Here is a 20,100-nt window from a genome sequence, read left to right as displayed (position 1 = left end):
ATTAATTAGCATGTTTATTTCAGCTTTTTTCTTAAAGATGTGCTGTGTGCCTCTCGGCTACCCCCACATTCTCCGCAAATGTACAAGTATAAGTCTGGGGCCTGGGGGTTGGGGCGGTGGGACATGAGGGCGTCATCTCATCAGGGCAGGCAGCTCATCTTCTCCTATGACTGCCCGCCGCAATGTCGAAGATCGAGGTTCGTCGTCTGCTGTGGCTGATGTGGAAGGCTTACTTGACAACTGAGCCTCGAGCACTTTTATATCACACAGTTGTTTGTAAACATCCTCCAAATATCCCCTAAACCTACGTACCCTTTCAAAATTAAAGTCATACTTTATCATTGCAGGGAAAATCTCACACAGTTGCTTCACTTTCTGCATTCGGTTGAATTCGGTTTCGATTGTTATCCTTCCCTCTTCCAATTGCATCAGCTCTTCTTCTATCAGTTCTTGGTCATGGGATGCCAAAACCTCTTCAACATCATCCTCATCAGCTTCCACAAGCCAAACTCACTTTGTCCTTGCTTCATTCACCACGATCGAAACGCTTAATTATGTCTAGTTTTACACCCTTACGAGCTCTTTCCGGCTTTTCCGACACCATAGAACTCATCTTGCAAATGTCTGCTCACAGGCTCGTGTTTAAGCAATGCCGTTCCGAATCCGGGGACGAGCAGCTGCTCGGGGTGCATGCTGCCTTATATTGCTCGCAGATTTTTTCGCATGCCGATTTTTTATCGCACGCTGCCTTTCTTCGTAACAGTGAAAACACCTTCTGAAAGCGAGAACAGGGTACTAATGTAGGTCTTTCATAACAGTGAGGTTTCATAAAGCAAACGTTCGAAAAGCGGGCAACACCTGTATTAGGAACTAGTTGTTTTATAGAGCTTCCCCTCCCTTGGCTTTGTTGTGCTCCACCGAGGGGCAGCTCATCCACCTTTAGTTCACATCTGCTCCCAGCTCTCACCAATGGCTCCAAGTAATTGTTTGCTTGTGACAGTGGCCACACCCCAGTACACTGTTCGTCACGCGGGATAAACCAGGAGAGGGCAGCCCAGAGCCTCCGATCCTGCTGAACGCAGCATGCAAAGTCAGTTCCGGTGGACTGGGAGGACGAGATCAACTACAAGATCCAACAGCCAAGGCAGACAAGGCACAGCCGTCATGGCTATCCACTGCAGCCAAGGAAGTCTGCAGTTTCTCATACCACTGGACCAAGGTTTTTGAGGCCAAGAGAGTGGGACTGCCCCAGTGCAATGGCTTTTCACTGTGGAACTCCTCCCCGCACAGGTTATATCATAGTAGGAAACAACAGACACCCAACACACTGTAGTAGTATTGGTAGTGTTCTAATTTGTTCTGTAATATGGCGGTTATATTTCATTAGGAGTTTGAGGAGTTTTGGAACGTTACCTAAAACACTTGAACAGTTCTGCAGATGTATTGTGGAGAGTATTCTAATTGGCTACATCACCATCTCGTATGGCGGGGGTGGGGGAGGGGGGTTACTGCAAAGGATCGAAGTAAGCTGCAGAAAGTTGTAAAACTAGTCAGCTCCATCATGGGTACTAGTCAACATAGTATCCAACACATCTTCAAGAAGTGGTGCCTCAAAAAGGCAGTGTCCATCCATTAAGGAGCCCCACCACCCAGTACATGTCCTCTTCACACAGTTACCATTACAGAGGAGGTACAGAAACCTGAAGGCACACACTCAGCTATTCAGCAACAGCTTATTTCCCTCTGCCACCCGATTTCCGAATGGACATTGAAACAACGAACCCTACCTCACTACATTTTTTCATTTATGTTTTTGCACTACTAATTTAACTATTTGATATACATATACATTTACTTTAATTCAGTTTTTCCTGTATTATCATGTATTGCATTGTACTGCTGCTGCAAAGTTAAATTTCATAACATATGCTGGTGATATTAAACCCAATTCTAATTCATTGAAATACATAATTTGTTACTCAGTTAAATGATAGTTTGTCTATATATATTTACATCTTTTTAAACTATTCCCATCAGCTTCTGCTAATTAGGGCATGCTTAATTAGGCCAAAATGTACTGGGCTCAATGTGTCCCAATTAACCGGAATCCACTGTATTTGTGCAAAATACCTGGGCTATTACAAAGTTCTAAGAGAGAAACTAAGTTTAGAAAATTCCAAATGGCATCAGTGCCATGCAGTCGAAGGCATAGACAGCAAAGGAAGAACAAATAAATCAGCTAAATTTAGGAAGCAGTTGTTGAAGTTGGGTATCATACCGGGTTGTCAGGATGAAGGACAGTAAATGCTGAGGCCACTGATGGATTTGAAAACAAGGATAATGATTTAAAATACAGTTAACTGTGGTGCATGTCAGATAATAGAGCTTTTATTGTTCTTTAGGAGCTTCACTTGTGCAGAAAAGCACAGCAACCAACATGCATGCAAAAAGACTGCATAAACAGGAAATAAATGAATCCCCAGACACTGCGATTCAAGAAGCATTCAAGAGGAGGAAACTAATGAGGGCACCAACATAACTTGGTTGCTTTCCATAAAGAAACAAATAAAATATTTGGTCTAAAAATGAAAAAAACAATCCCGGGACCTTGTTTGAATGTTTCACGTGTCTCTAACAGTGCACCCTTCCAAAGATGACTGTGTCAATCTAATAATTATAATTCATAACCTTTTGTTTTTTAAAGAATCACTTTGCTTGCAACATAGTTCCTAAGTTAAATCTAGCAAAGCAATTTAGTAACTGCCAGTACAGCATTGCAATCCTGAGAATTAAAAAATAGAGTTTTTGACCGTGACAAGTATAGACAGTGTTCCATTTGCTGAAACGGTAGAGGAAGTGATCCTGAAACTTCCTCTCGAGATGATTACTCTGTCTAAAATATTTGAACTCCTAAGTGCACAGGACGATAGGGCTTGGAGTACAAAAGCAGTAACATCTTACCACAACCATACACGGCAACAGTAGAATTTTGGTCCACAATTTATTATCACTGTAGATAGCTCAGAGGAGCTTCACCATGATGATCCTGGATATGAAGGATTATATTGAGGAAAGGATAAACAGGGTTTGGATGCATTTGAGCTTAGAAGTACGACCAACCTAATGAAACAAGAATGATAGGGTAAACGATGGGAGGCCATTTCCATTCCCGGAAGGACTGGGAAGGACAATCACAAAATAAGGGGGAACAAATTTAAGACTGAAATAAGGAAGAATTTCTTCTTTCAATTAAATAAACAATCTTTGGAATTCCCTACCCCAGAAAGCCATGGGGGCAGAATCCAAGAATGCATTCTAATAGAAATACACGAGATGTTTAACTTTAAGGGTTTGATGGTAATGAAATGGGGTGGGAAGATGGATTAGACATTATGTTATGGAATGGTGGAGCAGGTTTGAGCAGTGGAATGGCTGACTACTAACCCTGTTTCTTCCACTTTTCAGCTACTACTTTATATGTTTTGCACTTCTTGCAATTACAGTTTTACTTTTCAAACATTGTGGCAAAAATTCATGGCTTTCCCACTTGAGGTTGACCATACACATATACCATCAGCCAACTTTGGTTGCTAAATTCCACAATGTTCAAAAACACCTGGAAAGTCACACTTTCAACAGAACATCCGATTAGTATATAACAGGCTTAAGGTCACTCACATAATGGGATTACAGTAAATAAATCTGCTTTCACATATACAAGATATTACTTTATAAATAAGCATGAATTTGAGAAGCTGCAGAGCGTGCACAAATCTTCTAAACTGGAAGGAAGCTTGATATTTGTGAGTTAATCTGTTGTTTACAAAAATGACAACTAGACTGTACAAGTATGACTGGATAAATCAGATGAATTAGAGGAGGCACACTCACAACTTTAAAAATGGAGGAGAGGAATTGGAGGTGGTCATCTGTGCCAAATATCAGAAGGGTGTGGGATAGTGCACAATGTGGTTATAATCACATTGTGCTGTTGGTAATTCAACATTAGCAGCAGGAGCAGCAGTCTATCCAAGGAGATGTGAAGACAGATTTGGAGAAAACACTGGCACATATTGATAACAACATTAACCAAAATGGGCAGGGTAGATTCTTTGAAACAAAGACGTGAATAACCAGTTGGCTTAGTTTTAAGGTAAAAAAAGAGAAAAATAGCTTTTTCATTTTAAGAGTATTTGCAGGTCTGTAGCATATTGCATGAAAGGGGTGTTTTCAGAGAGAATTCCTGACCAAGTTCAAAAGTCAAAAGTGCTTAGATGAAACACTTAATGATCCATGAGATACAAGGTTATGCATCGAAAGCTGGAAAATGGCATTATTTTGAACAGCTTTATTCTTCGATAGCACAAAATCAATGGATTATATGACCACCACCTGCTATAACTTTCTATGCTTTAGGATGAGCTAATTAATTCAAGTTCTGGGAGGAAAGATTGTAAATGGGCGAATAGTTAACTGGGACACAAAGGTAAAGTGAGTTTGATGAATCGTTGATGTCAGCACAACTGAAAGCAAGGAAAGGAACAGAAGGGACACCCAATGGTGTGGAATAGAGTCAAGACTGGAATAGTGTCATGAGAACGAGAGGTGGGTGTCAGGTAAGCCTGTAGAGTAGTGAACTGTTTCACAAAAGATAGGATTGCTTCCTGACTGAACACTAACATTCAAAAGAGAATTTGATAAATACTTGACGGCAATAGACTTGCAAGCCTATAACATCAGTGGGGACTGACTGGGCAAGCTTACAGAGGAAACAGAATCAGTTTTAATATCACAGGTACATGAAATTAGTTATTTTGTGGCTGCAGTACATTGTAACACATAATTTGAAAAAAACTAAGTTACAATGAATATATGTATAAAAATTAAATTAATTAAATAGTGCAAAAAGAGAGTGGAAAAAAAGTAAGGTAATGTTTCTGGGTTCAATGTCCATTTAGAAATCTGATGAAGCAATGGGAAGATGACATATATATATTTATTTATTGAGATACAGCACGGAATAGACCCTTCTGGCCACACCGCCCAGCACCTCCGATTTAATCCAAGCCTAATCACAGTACAATTTACAATGGCCAATTAACCTACTAACCAGCACATCTTTGGACAGTAGGACAAATCCAGAGTACCCGCAGGAGACCCACGCAGTCATGGGGAGAACTTAAAAACTCCTTATGGACAAAGGAGGGAATTGACCCGAGCTACTGGTACTGTAAAACATTGTGCTGACTACTACGTTACCATGCCATCCCCAGGGTCACGGGGTTCCTTAATGATGGATGCAGCCTTTTTGAGGCATCACCTTTTGAAGATGTCCTGGATGCTGGGAAGGCTAGAGGCTATGATGGAGATGGCTAGTGTTTACAACTTTCTGTAGTTTTTTTCTGATCCTGTGCAGTGGCCCTCCACACCAGACGGTGATACCAGCCAGTTAAAATGCTCTCCTTGATACATACCAAGTCTCCTCAAACTCCTAATGGAAAATAGCCACTTTCGTGACCTCTTTGTGATTGCATCAATATGTTGGGCCCAGGATAGATCTTCCGAGATGCTGATATCCAGGAACTTGAAACTGCTCACCCTTTCCATTACTGATTCTTCAAAGACGACTGGTGTGTGTTCCCTTGACTTCCACATCCTGAAGTGCACAATCAATTCCTTGGTCTCACTGATGTTGAGTTCAAGGTTGTTGTTATGAGATCACTCAACCAGCAAATCTATCTCACTCTTGTAAGCCTCATCACCATCTGAAATTCTGCCAACAACAGTTATGTCATCGGCAAATTTAAAGAATGGAGCTTGAGCTGTGCTTCACCACACAATCTTGTATGCAGAGGAGAGTATAGCAGTAAGAAGGAGATGTTATTTCCGCAGACTGTGATCTCCCAGTGATGGAGTCAAGGATCCAGTTGCAGAGACCCAGGTTTTGGAGCTAGTCAACTGTGTTGAACGTAACCAATAAACAGCAGCCTGAAGTAGGTATTACTATTGTCCAGGTGATCCAAGGCCAAGTGGAGAGCCAGTGAGATTCCATCTGCTACGGACCTATTGGGTTGTTGGACAAATTGCACGTCCATGCTGCAGGAGTTGATTCTAACCATGATCAACCTCTCAAAGCACTTCATCACAGTAGATGCGAGTGCCACTGGCCGATAGTTGTTAAATGCAATTCTCGCACTCTGGTATGTTTGTTGCCCTTTTGAAGCAGGTGGGAACTACCAACTGCAGTCATGAGAGATTGAAGATGTCCTTGAACACTCCCACCAGTTGGTCTGCACAGGTTTTCATGGCCCTACCAGGTACACCATCAGGGCCTGACATCCTACCACTGGCTTCCGAGACAGAGATTACAGGGTCTCCAGATGCTCCAGGGATTTGCACAGGTGTAGTTCTATTCTCCCTTTCAAAGTGTGCATAAAAAGGCTTTGAACTTATCTGCAGTGAAACATCATAGCCATTCATGATGTTAGTAGAACCACAAAGTTTTTTTTCTAAAACAGTGATTTGTAAAGCTCTGAAAAGCACAGGCAGGGATTATAGTGGAGACAGATTAAATTGTAGCATTCAGAAATGAGCTGGAAAAGAACTTGCAGAGCTAGGGGGAGAAGGCGGGGGCTAGGGGTGTGGAACTAGCTGGAATGGTATTGCACAGAGCCTGTACAGAGTGGACCGAACAGCCTCTTACCATGCTGTAACCATGCTGCAATTCAATGGCTCAACGAGCCTCCTATGGTGATAACCCCATGAACCTAATATGTCATCAGTGCTTGAGATAATGGGAATGGTGACTTAACAGCATGGATTACTCTAATTCAGACTTTAAAAGCAGCTTAAATTGTACTGTAGATTATACGTATTCTGCCTTTTATATAGCAAGACATTTGGTTGATTCCTGTTTCAGGCTACTAGTCTGCTGAATAAGGTCAACTAATTCAATATAAGCCACAGATCTCGGTCATTAAGTTACTGACAAGTGCATTTATGGTCACCTGAACTGTTAATCATGGTCTGTTGGTACCAATGGCAATCCAAGAAACACTAGCCTATTTCTCTTCAAATGATTTGGCTGAAGACATCCTGAAACTGCCTGCTTAATGAACAAAATCAATAGGCCAGCTGAAGAACGTAATGAATAAAAACATTTGTTCCAGATTCCACAGTAAGCAACCCTTCAGCACTGGACTAATGAAGAATTCTTATGGTTCACACTGCCAAAGGCACACAGAATATATGTACAACTGTATGTATCTTACAATCAAACTAGCAATTTAAAGGTTACAAAACAAAAAACAAGTATATTTTCATTGACTTACCATTAAATACTTCATTGAACTCTCCTGGTGGTGCATGAGTGATGAAATTGGTGGCAATTTGCACCTATAATCAAACCAGAAATATATGTCATTAGTAATTCTACTTCATACAAGATGACAATTAACTCAAATTTTGTTTTGAAACCTTCTTCCCAACATCGTAGTTTAGCAATAAAAGCCGAAAATGCTGAAAATACTCTGCAGGATGAATAAGTTTCATCTTTGACTTGAAACATTAATGCTGTTCATCTGCACACAGATGCTGCCAGACCTACAGAATGCACACAATATTTTCTATATTTATTTCAGACTTTCAGCATCTGCACATTTCTGATTTTCATCATTCAAGTCAACAAGTTGTAGCATACAATTCTGCACTATGTTCCTCAGTGTCTATTATTGAATTTGTTCGTCATCTCTCTCATCAGCCTCTCACTAGGCGATTTCTCTCTCTGCAAGAGTCTGGCTAGTAAGTGGCATGGTGACAAGTTTATCAATCAGTTGTCACTGATATGGATCAGATACGTTTATGGTTCACCTTCCATTCCCTTGAAATAACACAAAGCTTTGTAATCAATAAATTACTTCAGCAATGCACTCTACTGTAGACAAATTGATTAGTAAATTAATAAATATATATTTAGTATCAGCATTCAATCACCAATCTCATTCTAAAAACTGGCACGAGACATTGATACTTTATTAAATGGCATGTGATTACAGAACACAGTCCCAAAATGAATCAAGGAAAAGTGTTGTGGATCATCTCCAGTCGAAATCAGATTAATAAAATGAATTCCCTGTGATAGGTAGAAAATAGGATTAAATGTCGCAGATATAGACTAGTTAATTTGACAATGGCAGTGGAAGGAAATTATATGAATGGCTAACCATGTCATCATTTTCAGGGAACTAGAAATCTGTACTACTAATGTCTCCCTGTTGAATAACACTTCCCAGGGCATTGTCATTAATTTTTTAAAGTGCTGCCCTGGCTTAACTACCGAAAATACATCATATTGCACTCGTCTATTGCTTTTTCCATTTTCCTAGTTAACCTAGATCCTGTTGTGACCTTAGATGACCTTCTACATCAGGGAATCCCAACCTGGGGTCCCTAGGTTGGGGATCCCTGGAATCACAATACCACTCATTTTGGTATCATCCGCAAACGCACTAATTCAGCCACCTACATTCTCATCCAAATTGTTGACAAATAGTGGACTCGGCACACAAACCTGCTGCACACCATTGGTCACAGGTCTCCAGTGTGATAAACATCCCTCCCAACCACTGCGTCCGTGGGTTGGTACTGGACATGCTAAGTCAATGCTGGAGGCCAGCAGCGGATGCTTCATGTGTCAATGGCCGCTAGATCCCATTGTTTCTATGGGGCATGATGGAAACAGGAAACAACACTGCTGATCTTGTTGCAGTGAAATCACCGGGAAGATCAATGCAGTCAGAGGGGGGCAGAGAGAATAGTTAGCAGTGTGCAGTGCTGAGAGACAGCATAAGACTCAGGTGGTTTATCAACACACTGACCTGCTGCAGGTTAAGCTTAAAACATAAGAGTAGAATTAGGTTGTTAGAGTGAGCTTTTCTGGGTAGATGATTCATTTACACTTAAATGACTTTGGCCACCAGACAAAGTACTGTGGATTGAGTCCACAACAATACACTTCCTAAAAAGGTGTGAATACCAGATGCTTCTGGCGCCGTAGTTTGACCAGATGCTGTAGTTTCGAAGACAGTATTATCTATACTTTATAAATATTAATTGTCTTCTACATTAGCACGTAAAATTCCAAATAAATGTACGGTGGATTTAACTTGCAATCCTAAAGGCTGTGGATACCAACCCAGACGTGTTGGTGTCAGAAGGAAAAGATGAAGTCAGAAGGTGTGATGTTTGTATGTAGCTTCAAAAGGAAGCATTGTCTGTAACTTTTTAAGTAGCGATTGCCTTTGTGTTTAGCATATAAACATCGAGCCCACATTGGGCTAGCAGACCTTTCTACTGAAAGCGTCTCTGCCTGTACCTTGTTGGGTTGAATAAAGAAGCTGCTTTGTATCTACCAGTGACTGTCTCTCCGGTGATTTCATCCACGCGACAACATTTGGTGTCAGAAGTGGGATACTTTGTGACCCGTCGTGTGGCCAGTGTTCCTAGCAGTCTAAGCTGGTGAGTATTTTTCTAAGATAACACTCACACTTGGATCTGTTCGGTCAGTGGTGCACGGGACACCAGGTATCACGAACGTGGAGAGCTGAACTGGTAGTTATAAAAGTAGTGCGTGCATGTGTGCTTATGTAAGTTATGAATCTTTGCATGTTAACTTGGTCAGACTTGGACCACCGGTTGCGAAAGGCAGTAACCAACGGTACCGTTTGAGATGCCAGAGTAGGGGCGTGTATTCTCATTCGGGGAGCTGCATTTTAGTGTATGCGTTTGCAAGTGTGATGCAAAGGAATACAGCAAGCACCATGAGTTCAGGTACTCAAAAGCGGCAGGTTGTGGAATACATACTCTGCGGTTTTAAGTATGTACTGTTTAACTGCTACCCGTCTTTGATATTTTGAGTAGTGTGGGAATTAGTGTGGGGATATCTCAGGGAGAGGATTTACCCAAACAGATCTACCAGAATGGCACCTACTGAGGTCAGGCATCGTCAGGTTGAGAACCCTGATGATCCGAGCCAGCCTTTGACCTTGATTACGACTACTCATAAGCCCTTCACCCCCAGGGAGAAACAGAGCATTTTGTCAGAGTTGCCCTCACTTAAAGTCGCCTGTGGGAATTCAGAATTCTGGCGTAAGCTCGAGGAAATGGTTGAAATTCACCAGATGCACCCTAAAGATATACACGCATTGGTAAAAGTGAAGTGCCCGAGGAATATGTGGGACAGGATGGCCCAGGGGGTGCGGGATGGTACATGGGCAACTACCGGGAGCACCAGTAATGAAGAAAGATATCGCTCTTTTAAAGAGGAAGTGAGGCAGCAGCTATTGGGAGGCGAGAGTAGCTGGGGAACAATAATGGCAGTGACCCAGAGGGCTGACGAGACAGCCATGGATTATGGTGAACGTAATTATCGAGCATACGAGGAGTATTCAGGGTTGGACAATCCAGGGAGGGATGACCCAGTCTTCCTAAAAATGCTGAAGGCAGGCCTGAGCTCAGCCCACCAGGAAGTTTTAGATTAAAGCATAACGGTAGGGTCCAACTACTCTGCGATAATTTCGTGGGCCAGTGAGATAAACCAAAGAAAAGGCAAGAGAAATCATAAAGTGAGTATAGTGGAGGCAGCTGCTGTGATGTCCCGGAGAGTTTGTTTTACCTGCCGGCAGCCAGGGCACCTAGCAAAGGACTGCTGGACCAGGTACAAGACAGTGAAGGAGTTGATATGCTGCAGCTGTGGCCTATCGGGACATGGCTGGAGACAGTGTCCAAAAGGAAGTGGGGAAAACCCAGGCGAAGGTCACAGCAGACACCCAGCCACTCACCCCATCAGCAACCAGTCTCACTGTTGATCAGATCAAAGAGCTAGTAACGGTGCCTCTTAGGGAAGAAAAGGATGTGGCAGCAGGCTCCACTGCCAGCGCTGGTGACCCGCGGCTGTACACAACGACATTGTTGGGGGGGGGGGGCGGCAATGTAATGTATTAGTGGACACAGGGGCATCAGTATCGACAACGGGCTTACCTTACCAACAACCGGACAGGCCAGTTATATCAGGGGTGCAGGAGGAAAAACAGTAAAAGCAGAAAGAAGATAAATACTAGAAATCAGGGGAGTGCAGCTTCCAGTGTATTTTTGGGTATGTCCAAATAATGAGGACACAAGCCTTGGAATAGACATCCTAAGGGAAGCAGGATGTTATAGATTCGGGAAAGGGAGAAATAATATGGACGAGTCAGGGGCAGCGAAAGCATACAACCAGCAGAATACACAACCTGCCTAGCACAGTCGCAGCTGCCCCAATCATAGGAGACTGCGGCCCAGATGGGGTCTATGGTTTACCTTCTCAGCAGTTCCCAGCAGTGTGAGTTACACACAAGCAAGATTGTGGTTGAGTAAAGATAAACCCAGTTAAAATAGAGCAGGATCTGTATAAACCCCCCAAGCAGGACCCTATACAAACTGACACACTGACCGCTGTTCAGGGTATAGCGAAGGATCAAAAACAAAATACAAGAATACTCAGAGAGACTGCGGCCACTCCAGAACAAAGTTTTCCCAGTTCCTCCGAGGGCAGACATCACTGTGAATAAGGCAGCAGGGGAACAAGAGGCAACTGAAATTGCAAGTATGCAGGAGGAAATGATAGAAGCCAGCTTAGTGAAATTATATGAAGAGGTAGAGGCAGAAGAAAAGGAAAAATGGAGAAGAAAAGGAAAAATGGAGGAGAAAAGGAAAAATGGAGGAGAAAAGGAAAAATGGAGGAGAAAAGGAGCAAAGGAGGGACCAGATGGGTGCTGGACACGTGGGGAGGAAAGAGTCGCAGTGGCCCCACCCTGTATTAGACAGATACTACTAAAGTTATATCACGCGGTGATGCATCAGGGAAGGCACAGCATGATCACAACCCTCCAGCAGAACTGGTAGAGGCCAGGGATGGGTGGGGATGTAGAGAAATTTTGCCGCCATTGTATCATTTGTACCCAGTATAACCCTGGTAAGGGCAGAAGGCTACAGCTGGCAAATCAGCCTCAGCCGAGAGGATCCTGGGAAAACATCCAGATAGACTGCTCAGGGCCCCTGCCAAAAACCAGGGGGAAAAGCTACTGTCTAGTAATTATGGATAATTTCACCCAATGGGTAGAGGCTTTCCCAACAAGGGACTGCACTGCCCGCACCGCTGCATGGATCCTAGTTTAGGAAATCCTCCCAAGGTGGGGAACCCCAGTTCAGGTGGATTCAGATCAGGGAGCACATTTCACGGGGAAATGTGCCGGTTGCTAGGGATTGGACAGCAGTTCCACGTACCCTACCACCCCCAGAGTTCAGGGATGGTAGAAAGGATGAACTGAACAATCAAGAGTGCATTAGCCAAAGCTACAGCTGAGACAGGAAAGACATGGGTTGATGTATTACCAGGAACCCTGATGAGATTGCGTGCAACCCCGAACCGCACGTTGGGTCTCAACCCCTACGAATTATTGATGGGGAGAGCAATGCGACTCCCCTATGGGGTAATTACGGGTTGCGGGGAGCCTGGGGATTAAAGGGATAGAATGCACAATATGTGAAAGACCTTTGTAACCAACTTAAAGTATTAAAGGACCGAGTGAAACAACAGCGAATCGCTGATCAGAGAGAGCCAGGGGGAAAGGGGATAGTCCTTCCACAGCCCGGCAACCAAGTTATGGTGAGGGTGCTGCCGGAAAGGCCGGGGTTTGCCCCCATGTGGATAAGACCACAGATGGTACTCTTAACCTATGATACACGTGTCTGTGTACAGACTCAGCAAGGCAGCCAGTGGAAACACTGGACTCACCCTTTTGTTGCTCCCACAGACAGAGTGGGGAACCAAGTGTACCCAGTAACCATGTAATAACAGAGACCCTAAGAGAGGAACACCTGCCAGCCATTCCAGACCTGGCCACAGCTGATGAAAACATACCCAGAGGAAACGCAAAGGCAGAAAACGCCGAAAAAGTGGCAGAAGACACTGAGGACATGTTGGAAAACCATGAATAGCCTGCTAAAGTGTGATGATGACGGTACTCTGTAAAGAAGGCTGGTTGCTGAAGGTAGATGATTAATTTTATAGCATAGTATAGAAATTTATCGGGAAATAGATGGGGAGGGATTTTTGAGTTAAAGCAGAGACAGCAAGTTCCACCACTTCGATGGCATTTCAGACTGCACATGGCATCTGAAAGCAGTCACCCCGAGTCTGAGGAGCTGGGCCCTTTTCAGCAGTTGGGCCAGTGATTATCCGAATAGTTCAGAAGGGGGTGCCACTGGGGAGAGGTCCTTGCAGACATTTACATAGAGGCCACCCAACCCCTTCCTGTACATCGATGAGAGAGCCTGTGGGTGCTCCTGTAGGGAGAGTTTCAGCGGCCAGAGGATAAAGGGCTGAAGACAAAGGAACTTAACTAAGCTGCAGGGAAAGAGCTGACAGGCACACGAAAGGAGCCATATTTCTAAAGACTTGGAACAGCCTCTCTGCTTAACATTTGGTAGGTAGCGATTAGGTAATGCTAGGATAGATATTGAGGTACATGAAATTGGGGGGGAATTTTGAGACAGGGCATTTTTGTGGCCCTATTTGAGCAGAGCCTCCTAGGTTGGCCTTTCCTGATACAAATTAAGTTTTTATCCAGGAGGGCCAAGAGGAGGGACTCTTAGAGTGAGTTTTTGGGTAGATGATTTGTTTACACTTAAATATCTTTGGACACCAAACTCCTATTTGACGAAGTACTGTGGATTGAGTCCACAACAATGCGCTTCCTAAAAGGGTGTGAATACCAGATGCTTCTGGCGCCGTAGTTTGACCAAATGCTGTAGTTTCAAGGACAGTATTAACTATACTTTATAAATATTAATTGTCTTCTATGTTAGCATGTAAAATGCCAAATAAACATATTGTGGATTTAACTTGCAATCCTAAAGGCTGTGGATACCAACCCAGACGTGTTGGTGTCAGAAGGAAAGGATGAACTCAGAAGGTGTGATGTTTGTATGTAGCTTCAAAAGGAAGCATTGTCTGTAATTTTTTGAGTAGCGATTGCCTTTGTGTTTAGCATATAAATATCGAGCCCACATTGGGCTAGCAGACCTTTCTACCGAAAGCGTCCGCCTGTACCTTGTTGTGTGGAATAAAGAAGCTGCTTTTATATCTACCAGTGACTCTGTCTCTGGTGATTTCATCCACGCTACAACAAGATTATTCAGCCCATCAAGTTTGTTCTGGCATTCATGACCAATTTATTTTCCCTTTCAACCCCATTCCTTTTGAGGCTCTTACGAATCAAGAACCTATCAACCTTCACTTTGGATATACGCAAAGATTTGGCCTCCACTGCCGTCTGCGACAATGAATATTATCACCCTCTGGCTAAAAAAAATCCTCACCTCTGTTCTAAAGGGACGGCATTCTACTCTGAGGCTGTGTCGGGAATCCCCAGGAATGGCTGCCTCCAAGAATGCAGCCGGGCCCTGCATCGCAATGCTGAGCAGCTGCTTGGCTTGCCCAAGCCTGCCCTCACCAGTGGTCCCAGCATGTTCCTCAGTGGTTTATTCCTCACTGAGTCATGCAGAGACGAGATCAAAACTGAAGGTGTGTCAGTGGAGGTCAGGAATTCCTGGCACACCAACACGCAATAGCAGCCAATGTCTTTTTTTCAAGCAAGGCGGATGTGCATCCATAAGAGATTTGACTCCAGTACTAAATAACGAATCAACACTGAGTCCACTAAGTGTGATACACGTGTATATCAGCATGACAATTTTCAAAAGTTCCCTTTATTGTCAAAACATGCATGTACGATACAACTCTGACATTTGTCAGCTGGTAAATACAGAAATGCCATGGGTGTTGATGGAAGACATCAACTATCAACACCCCGCCTCCGAAAGCACGAAAAAGAACAAAACTTGCAGACCCAAAAATTCCTCCTTTCCACAATAACAAAAACAGCAACAAGAACCCCCACACTCTTTTATTGTTGTATAACTTGCATTGCAAAATGGCACTTTTTTCATAAATACAAAAGATTCTGCAGATGCTGGAAATCCAGGGTAATGTCACATCATGACACACATGCATGCGCTGGAGGAATTTGGGCAACATCTATGGAAAGGAATCAACAGTCAATATTTTGGACTGAGACCAATCATCAGTCCTGACCTGTTGAGTTCCTCCAGCATTTTGTACGTGTTACTCAGCATTTTACATAGGTTACATTTATTCAGTATGAATTGTTGCAAAGAAATAAATCTGTGGAGGAAGGGCAAATGGGGAGTGGGGGGGGCGGAAGAGGGAGGGTTGTGTCGAGTTCGGGGCATGGGAACCACAGGTGGGGAGATGAGGAGCAAATAGTAGAACAGAGGAAATGGAGGGAAATCAGTTGGAAAATTTTCAGTATTCAAAACACAGATTGACAGATTGATTAGATTTCTTGAATTAGATCTTGTTGAACACCATAGCATGGCTTGGGAGGCTACATGACCTACTCCCACAGTTACATTTTTTTTTGAAGTGGATATAAAAGCTTTAAGGCACTATTTTGATGAAGAGCAAAGGAATATTATTCCAGATTTTCACTAACCTTCCAAGAGGACCATGACCTTGTTGTGTTTAGAAGCTTGTGTGCCTCAATGACCGAGACAGCTGTGTTGGCTGGAGTCAGGGCTTTATGCTTCAGCTCTTAGTAGGGTCACCCATGCCAAACAGGTCAAAGGGTAAAGGCCAGACTAAGTGTCCACCAGTCCTCCAGATTCTGGGGGGGGGGGGGGTCAGCTCAAAGCTATCAACCCTGACTGGCAAAACAAAATTGCTGTGGAAACAGCAATGAAGAATCCTTCTACACCTGAGTGTGATGATACTCCTGCGTATCCATTCAGAACTGGTGTGACTGACAGTAGTGAAAACCAAGGAAGCTACTGACATGATGAGGGATACCCTGAACACTGCCAGACAAGGAAGACCTTCATTGCTGCCCTAAATACCAGTGGCATAATGGACAGTAAGTTATCCTCACTAACAGTATATGCCTCAAAGTTACCACAAAAGAAGCAAAAGTTACTATTGTATTACTTGTTGGACTTTGCCATAGCTGAAGTTGCTATTGCATTTCCTCCATTAAAACAGTGACCATACCCCAAGAGTGTCTTCTTTGGCTTTAAAAAATTTTTAATCATATCACAGTCAAGAAAGGCACTACTTAGAGTTCTCCCCCTGCTTCATTTAATAATCCCACAGTATCCAGAAGATTTACATTGAAATTTTAAGTGAACATTTCACAATGTTCATTCCCACCAAACCTTGAAAAAGTTAGGAATGCCCCTGCAAGCTTTACTTAAAAGATAAGAGTATCAGGTACCTTCTGCTGTGCAAAACACCAGCACAACAACAACTTGTCATGGAACTGTCGCTTCCCTAGTCAACTAAAATAACCACAAGTTATTTGGATTGGTTTATAATGTTCAGAGAATGCACCGTTAAAATTAACAGTGCAGTGTGCAGGATGTGGTTGGACACCCAACAGTATTCAGAATCCACTACATTGGTTGGTTGCTGTTGGTCACATTGCAAAATTGACAGATTTAGCTTTGGGTTAAGATTCAGAACTAAACCACAAGCTGATAGAAAAGCTCAGAAAACTAGGAATCTATTGCATTGGCAGAGTACAAGGGTGTAGGGAAACTATCTTCACTGCCACTTAATATAAAATAGTTTCCCAATATTACTACACATTGATTACATCATTTTGGTTAAGCCCTTACCATAGATATGATTAAATTATTACCTCTCTGGACATGCTACCAGACCTACAGAGTATTTCCACATTTTTTCTTTTTTTTTTGCAGCATTTAGATGAATATACAACTAAAAAGTCACCTCTCAGTCCTGTATTGTGAGAAATGTCTACAACTCAGCATTCAACACTAATCACCCCCTCAAAATTCATCACTAAACTCCAAGACCTGGGCCTCAATACCTCCCTATACAACTGGATCTTCCATTTCCTCACTGAAAGACCCAACTTAGTACAGATTGGCGACAACATCTCCTTCACACTTATCATTGGCACAGGTGCACCAGAGCTGTGTGCTTAGCCCCTGGCTCTACTCACTTTGCACTTACGAGTGTGGCAGCTCCAATGCTATATTTAAGTTTGCTGATAGCACCTCTGTTGTTGGATGAACCAAAGGTGGTGATAAATTGGTATATAAGAGGGAGACTGAAAATTTGGTTTAATTGCGACATAACAACCACCAAACACAACACCAGCAAAACCAAAGAATGACAGGAGGAAGAAGCCGGATATCCAGGAGCCCGAGTTCATCAGGGGAATGGAGGTGGAGTCAGTCCATAGCTTTCCTTCTTTTTTGGTGTTAACCTATCAAAGAATCTGTCTGGGAACCAGCACTTAAGTGTCATCAGAAAGATGGCACGACAGCTTTCTTAGAAGTTTTGCATAGATTTGGCAGGTCACCAAAAACTGACAAATCTCTATAGTTACAAAGTAGAGAGTATCCTAACCGGTTGTACCACGGCCTGGTATGGAAACATCAATGCCCAAGAATGCAGTCTAAAGGAAGTGTTGAGTATAGCCCAGTCCATCACAGCAAAACCCACCCTACCATTCAACGGATTTACAAGAAGTTCTGCCACAAGAAAGCAGCATCCGTCAAAGACCCCCGACTCCAGCCATGCCCTTTTCTCACTACAAATGTCGGACAGGAGGTACAGAAACCTCAAGTCTCACATCACCAGGTTCATCACAAACATCAGGCTCCTGAATTGGCATGGATAACATTATTCACCATTATTCTGGACCCACCGACTCATTTTCAAGGACTCCTTACAACTCATGTTCTCAGTATTATTTTCATTTGCACAATTTGTCTTCTTTTGCACATTGGCTGTCAATCTTTGTCTATGTACATAATATTCTATTCTATTTCTTTTTTCCTGCAAATGCCAGCAAGAAAATGAATCTGAAGGTAGTATATAGCAACACATATGTAATTTGATAATAAATTTACTTTGAACTTTGAAGTATAACACTGTCAATTAAACACTTGTGCTTCCCACTGCCTGTTCAGATGGCAGTACCCAGAATCACTCTATGATAACAATTCTCTTCCATCAATAAATAAAAACTTGCATTTTTCTCAATTATATTTCTATGCAAAATCATGCTAAAGAATATATCCTGGAACACACATGGGCATTGCAAACACATTACTTGCATTTCTCCTTAATTTTGCAATATAATGACTCACTGAACAAGAAAGACAGGTTACTTTTCAAAGGGTAACTGTTACTGAGGTTTATCACAGAAAGTCTGAATACTGAAATCAGAGGAAGGGATATAGATTTAATAACACTGGTTATGAAATGATTAAACTAAGCACGGGCTCTGTAATCCTTTCGAACTGATGTGGTTAACTGAGGTTCAGACAATGCAGTGCTAACCTGAAGGAAAGAGTCTGAATTCACTTGACTCAACTTCTAATTGCATTACACAGCTTCAGTCTCACCAAGTCTTAAAGGTACCGATGTTCTTTCAAAATAGAAAACTGAATTTACAGGGGATCCTTTTAGCATTTGCTTTGCAGTCAGAATATGACAATACTCTACTCTCTGATGGTAATTTAATACAACTGAGAGAGCTGGTGCACAACTTTAATAGCCATTTTGTAACCATTTTCACATCAAATGCTGCTCCAGACAGTTATCGATAGCAAATTTCATTTCACAGTTTGTTAGTGAAACAGCTGGATATTTACAGTACTTGAATGGCTTCACAATCACTTACTGTTTATCAATAAAGATTCAATTTCTTCAAGTGGTATCATGGAGATCTAACTTTACACCTTCACATTACCAGCTCTGGCTTCAAGATTATAAATTCTCCAAGTCAATAACATATACCTGGCCCAGAATTTGCACAAGTCTTTGAAGAACATAATGGTGCTTAAAATGCTGAACTTGGTTACACGGCCATTTCCAGCTGACAACTGCACATTTGCTTCCCCAAATAGCAGCTTTCATATTGGTCAAGCTCTACCTGAATGGGGACCTCACCCAAAAGTTGCACTCTCCTTTTGTAAATGGTACAACTGCAAAATTTTATTTTAATCATGGTGGGGCGGTGAGTTGTAGACCAGGTATAAAAAGAGCCAGGGTACAAGTTCAGCTACAATGACAAAGACAGCAGATTAAATAATGTCAGATTCCCTGTGGCATAGTCACATATCAGTCTCTTCTGCGAGTTACTCGCACAGGCATATTGTGAATGCCAAAAACAATCTGGTATTCATTGAGCTTCTAATCCTGTCCTGACATGACTTTCACCCCAAAGTGAATGCAAGGTTCGAGCTAAATGATGCTAAAAAAAAACCACCCATATGAGGCAAAATGACTGACAAGAAAAAATTCATTCATATTGTATCTTCTGTTGAAACCTGGGTTTGGGCATTGTTCACAGTTGGACTGTTTAATTCCTTATCTTGTCTATTTCATTTAGGGTTGGGGATATGCACCATAGTGCACAGGTTCCAAAGCAGAGTGAGCTTTAGAATTGCTCACCTAATCCAGGTGAAGGTGGTGGTGGAGGCTAGACCACTGAAATGAAGATTGCAGACCAGTTCATTCTTGACAAAAACAGTTCCATGAAGACAGTGTTTTGCTGCAGTTTGCAGTAGCAGAATAAAAAGCAGACATATCACTCCATTCATTGAGCTGGCCTTCTCTTCCTCATCATCTCCCACTTAGGGTGGCCATGTCAGCATCAACCCTTTTGAGTTTGTGGGCCATGGCAGCAAAATAATGTTCAAGCCCATCAAGATTTTGAGTTCTTCCTGAAAGGGTGCTGATATTTTTGGTCCAAAGCTTCATTTCAAGTAACAGAAGATATCTGTGGCAATTTCTTTTAACAAGATAGACACTAGACATCAATCACCACACAATCTTGACAGACCAGGGTTTGGTCCATTAACAAGGAGGTCCATATCAGAGACCAGGCTCTGCTGCAGGAACCAACATACATGCCCATTTACACTCTAAATATATGATGAAAGATT

At 42.5% G+C, this 20,100-nt stretch overlaps 1 protein-coding gene across 1 annotated transcript in view; it reads right to left on the bottom strand.

Moving 5' to 3' along the window:
- capza1b (capping actin protein of muscle Z-line subunit alpha 1b) overlaps window positions 1-20,100 on the bottom strand; it is a 62,655-nt gene that overhangs the window by 29,642 nt on the left and 12,913 nt on the right. The window contains exon 2 of the mRNA XM_063065410.1: window positions 7,332-7,395. Within this exon, the coding sequence (XP_062921480.1) occupies window positions 7,332-7,395 (64 nt within the window). The remainder of the gene's footprint in view (window positions 1-7,331; window positions 7,396-20,100) is intronic.

The sequence above is a fragment of the Mobula hypostoma genome, chromosome 13 (assembly GCF_963921235.1).
Source record: "Mobula hypostoma chromosome 13, sMobHyp1.1, whole genome shotgun sequence".
In the NCBI taxonomy this organism is placed as follows: domain Eukaryota; kingdom Metazoa; phylum Chordata; class Chondrichthyes; order Myliobatiformes; family Myliobatidae; genus Mobula; species Mobula hypostoma.
Note: the sequence above shows the minus strand (reverse complement) of the source record. Positions and strands in the feature narration are given on the sequence as shown.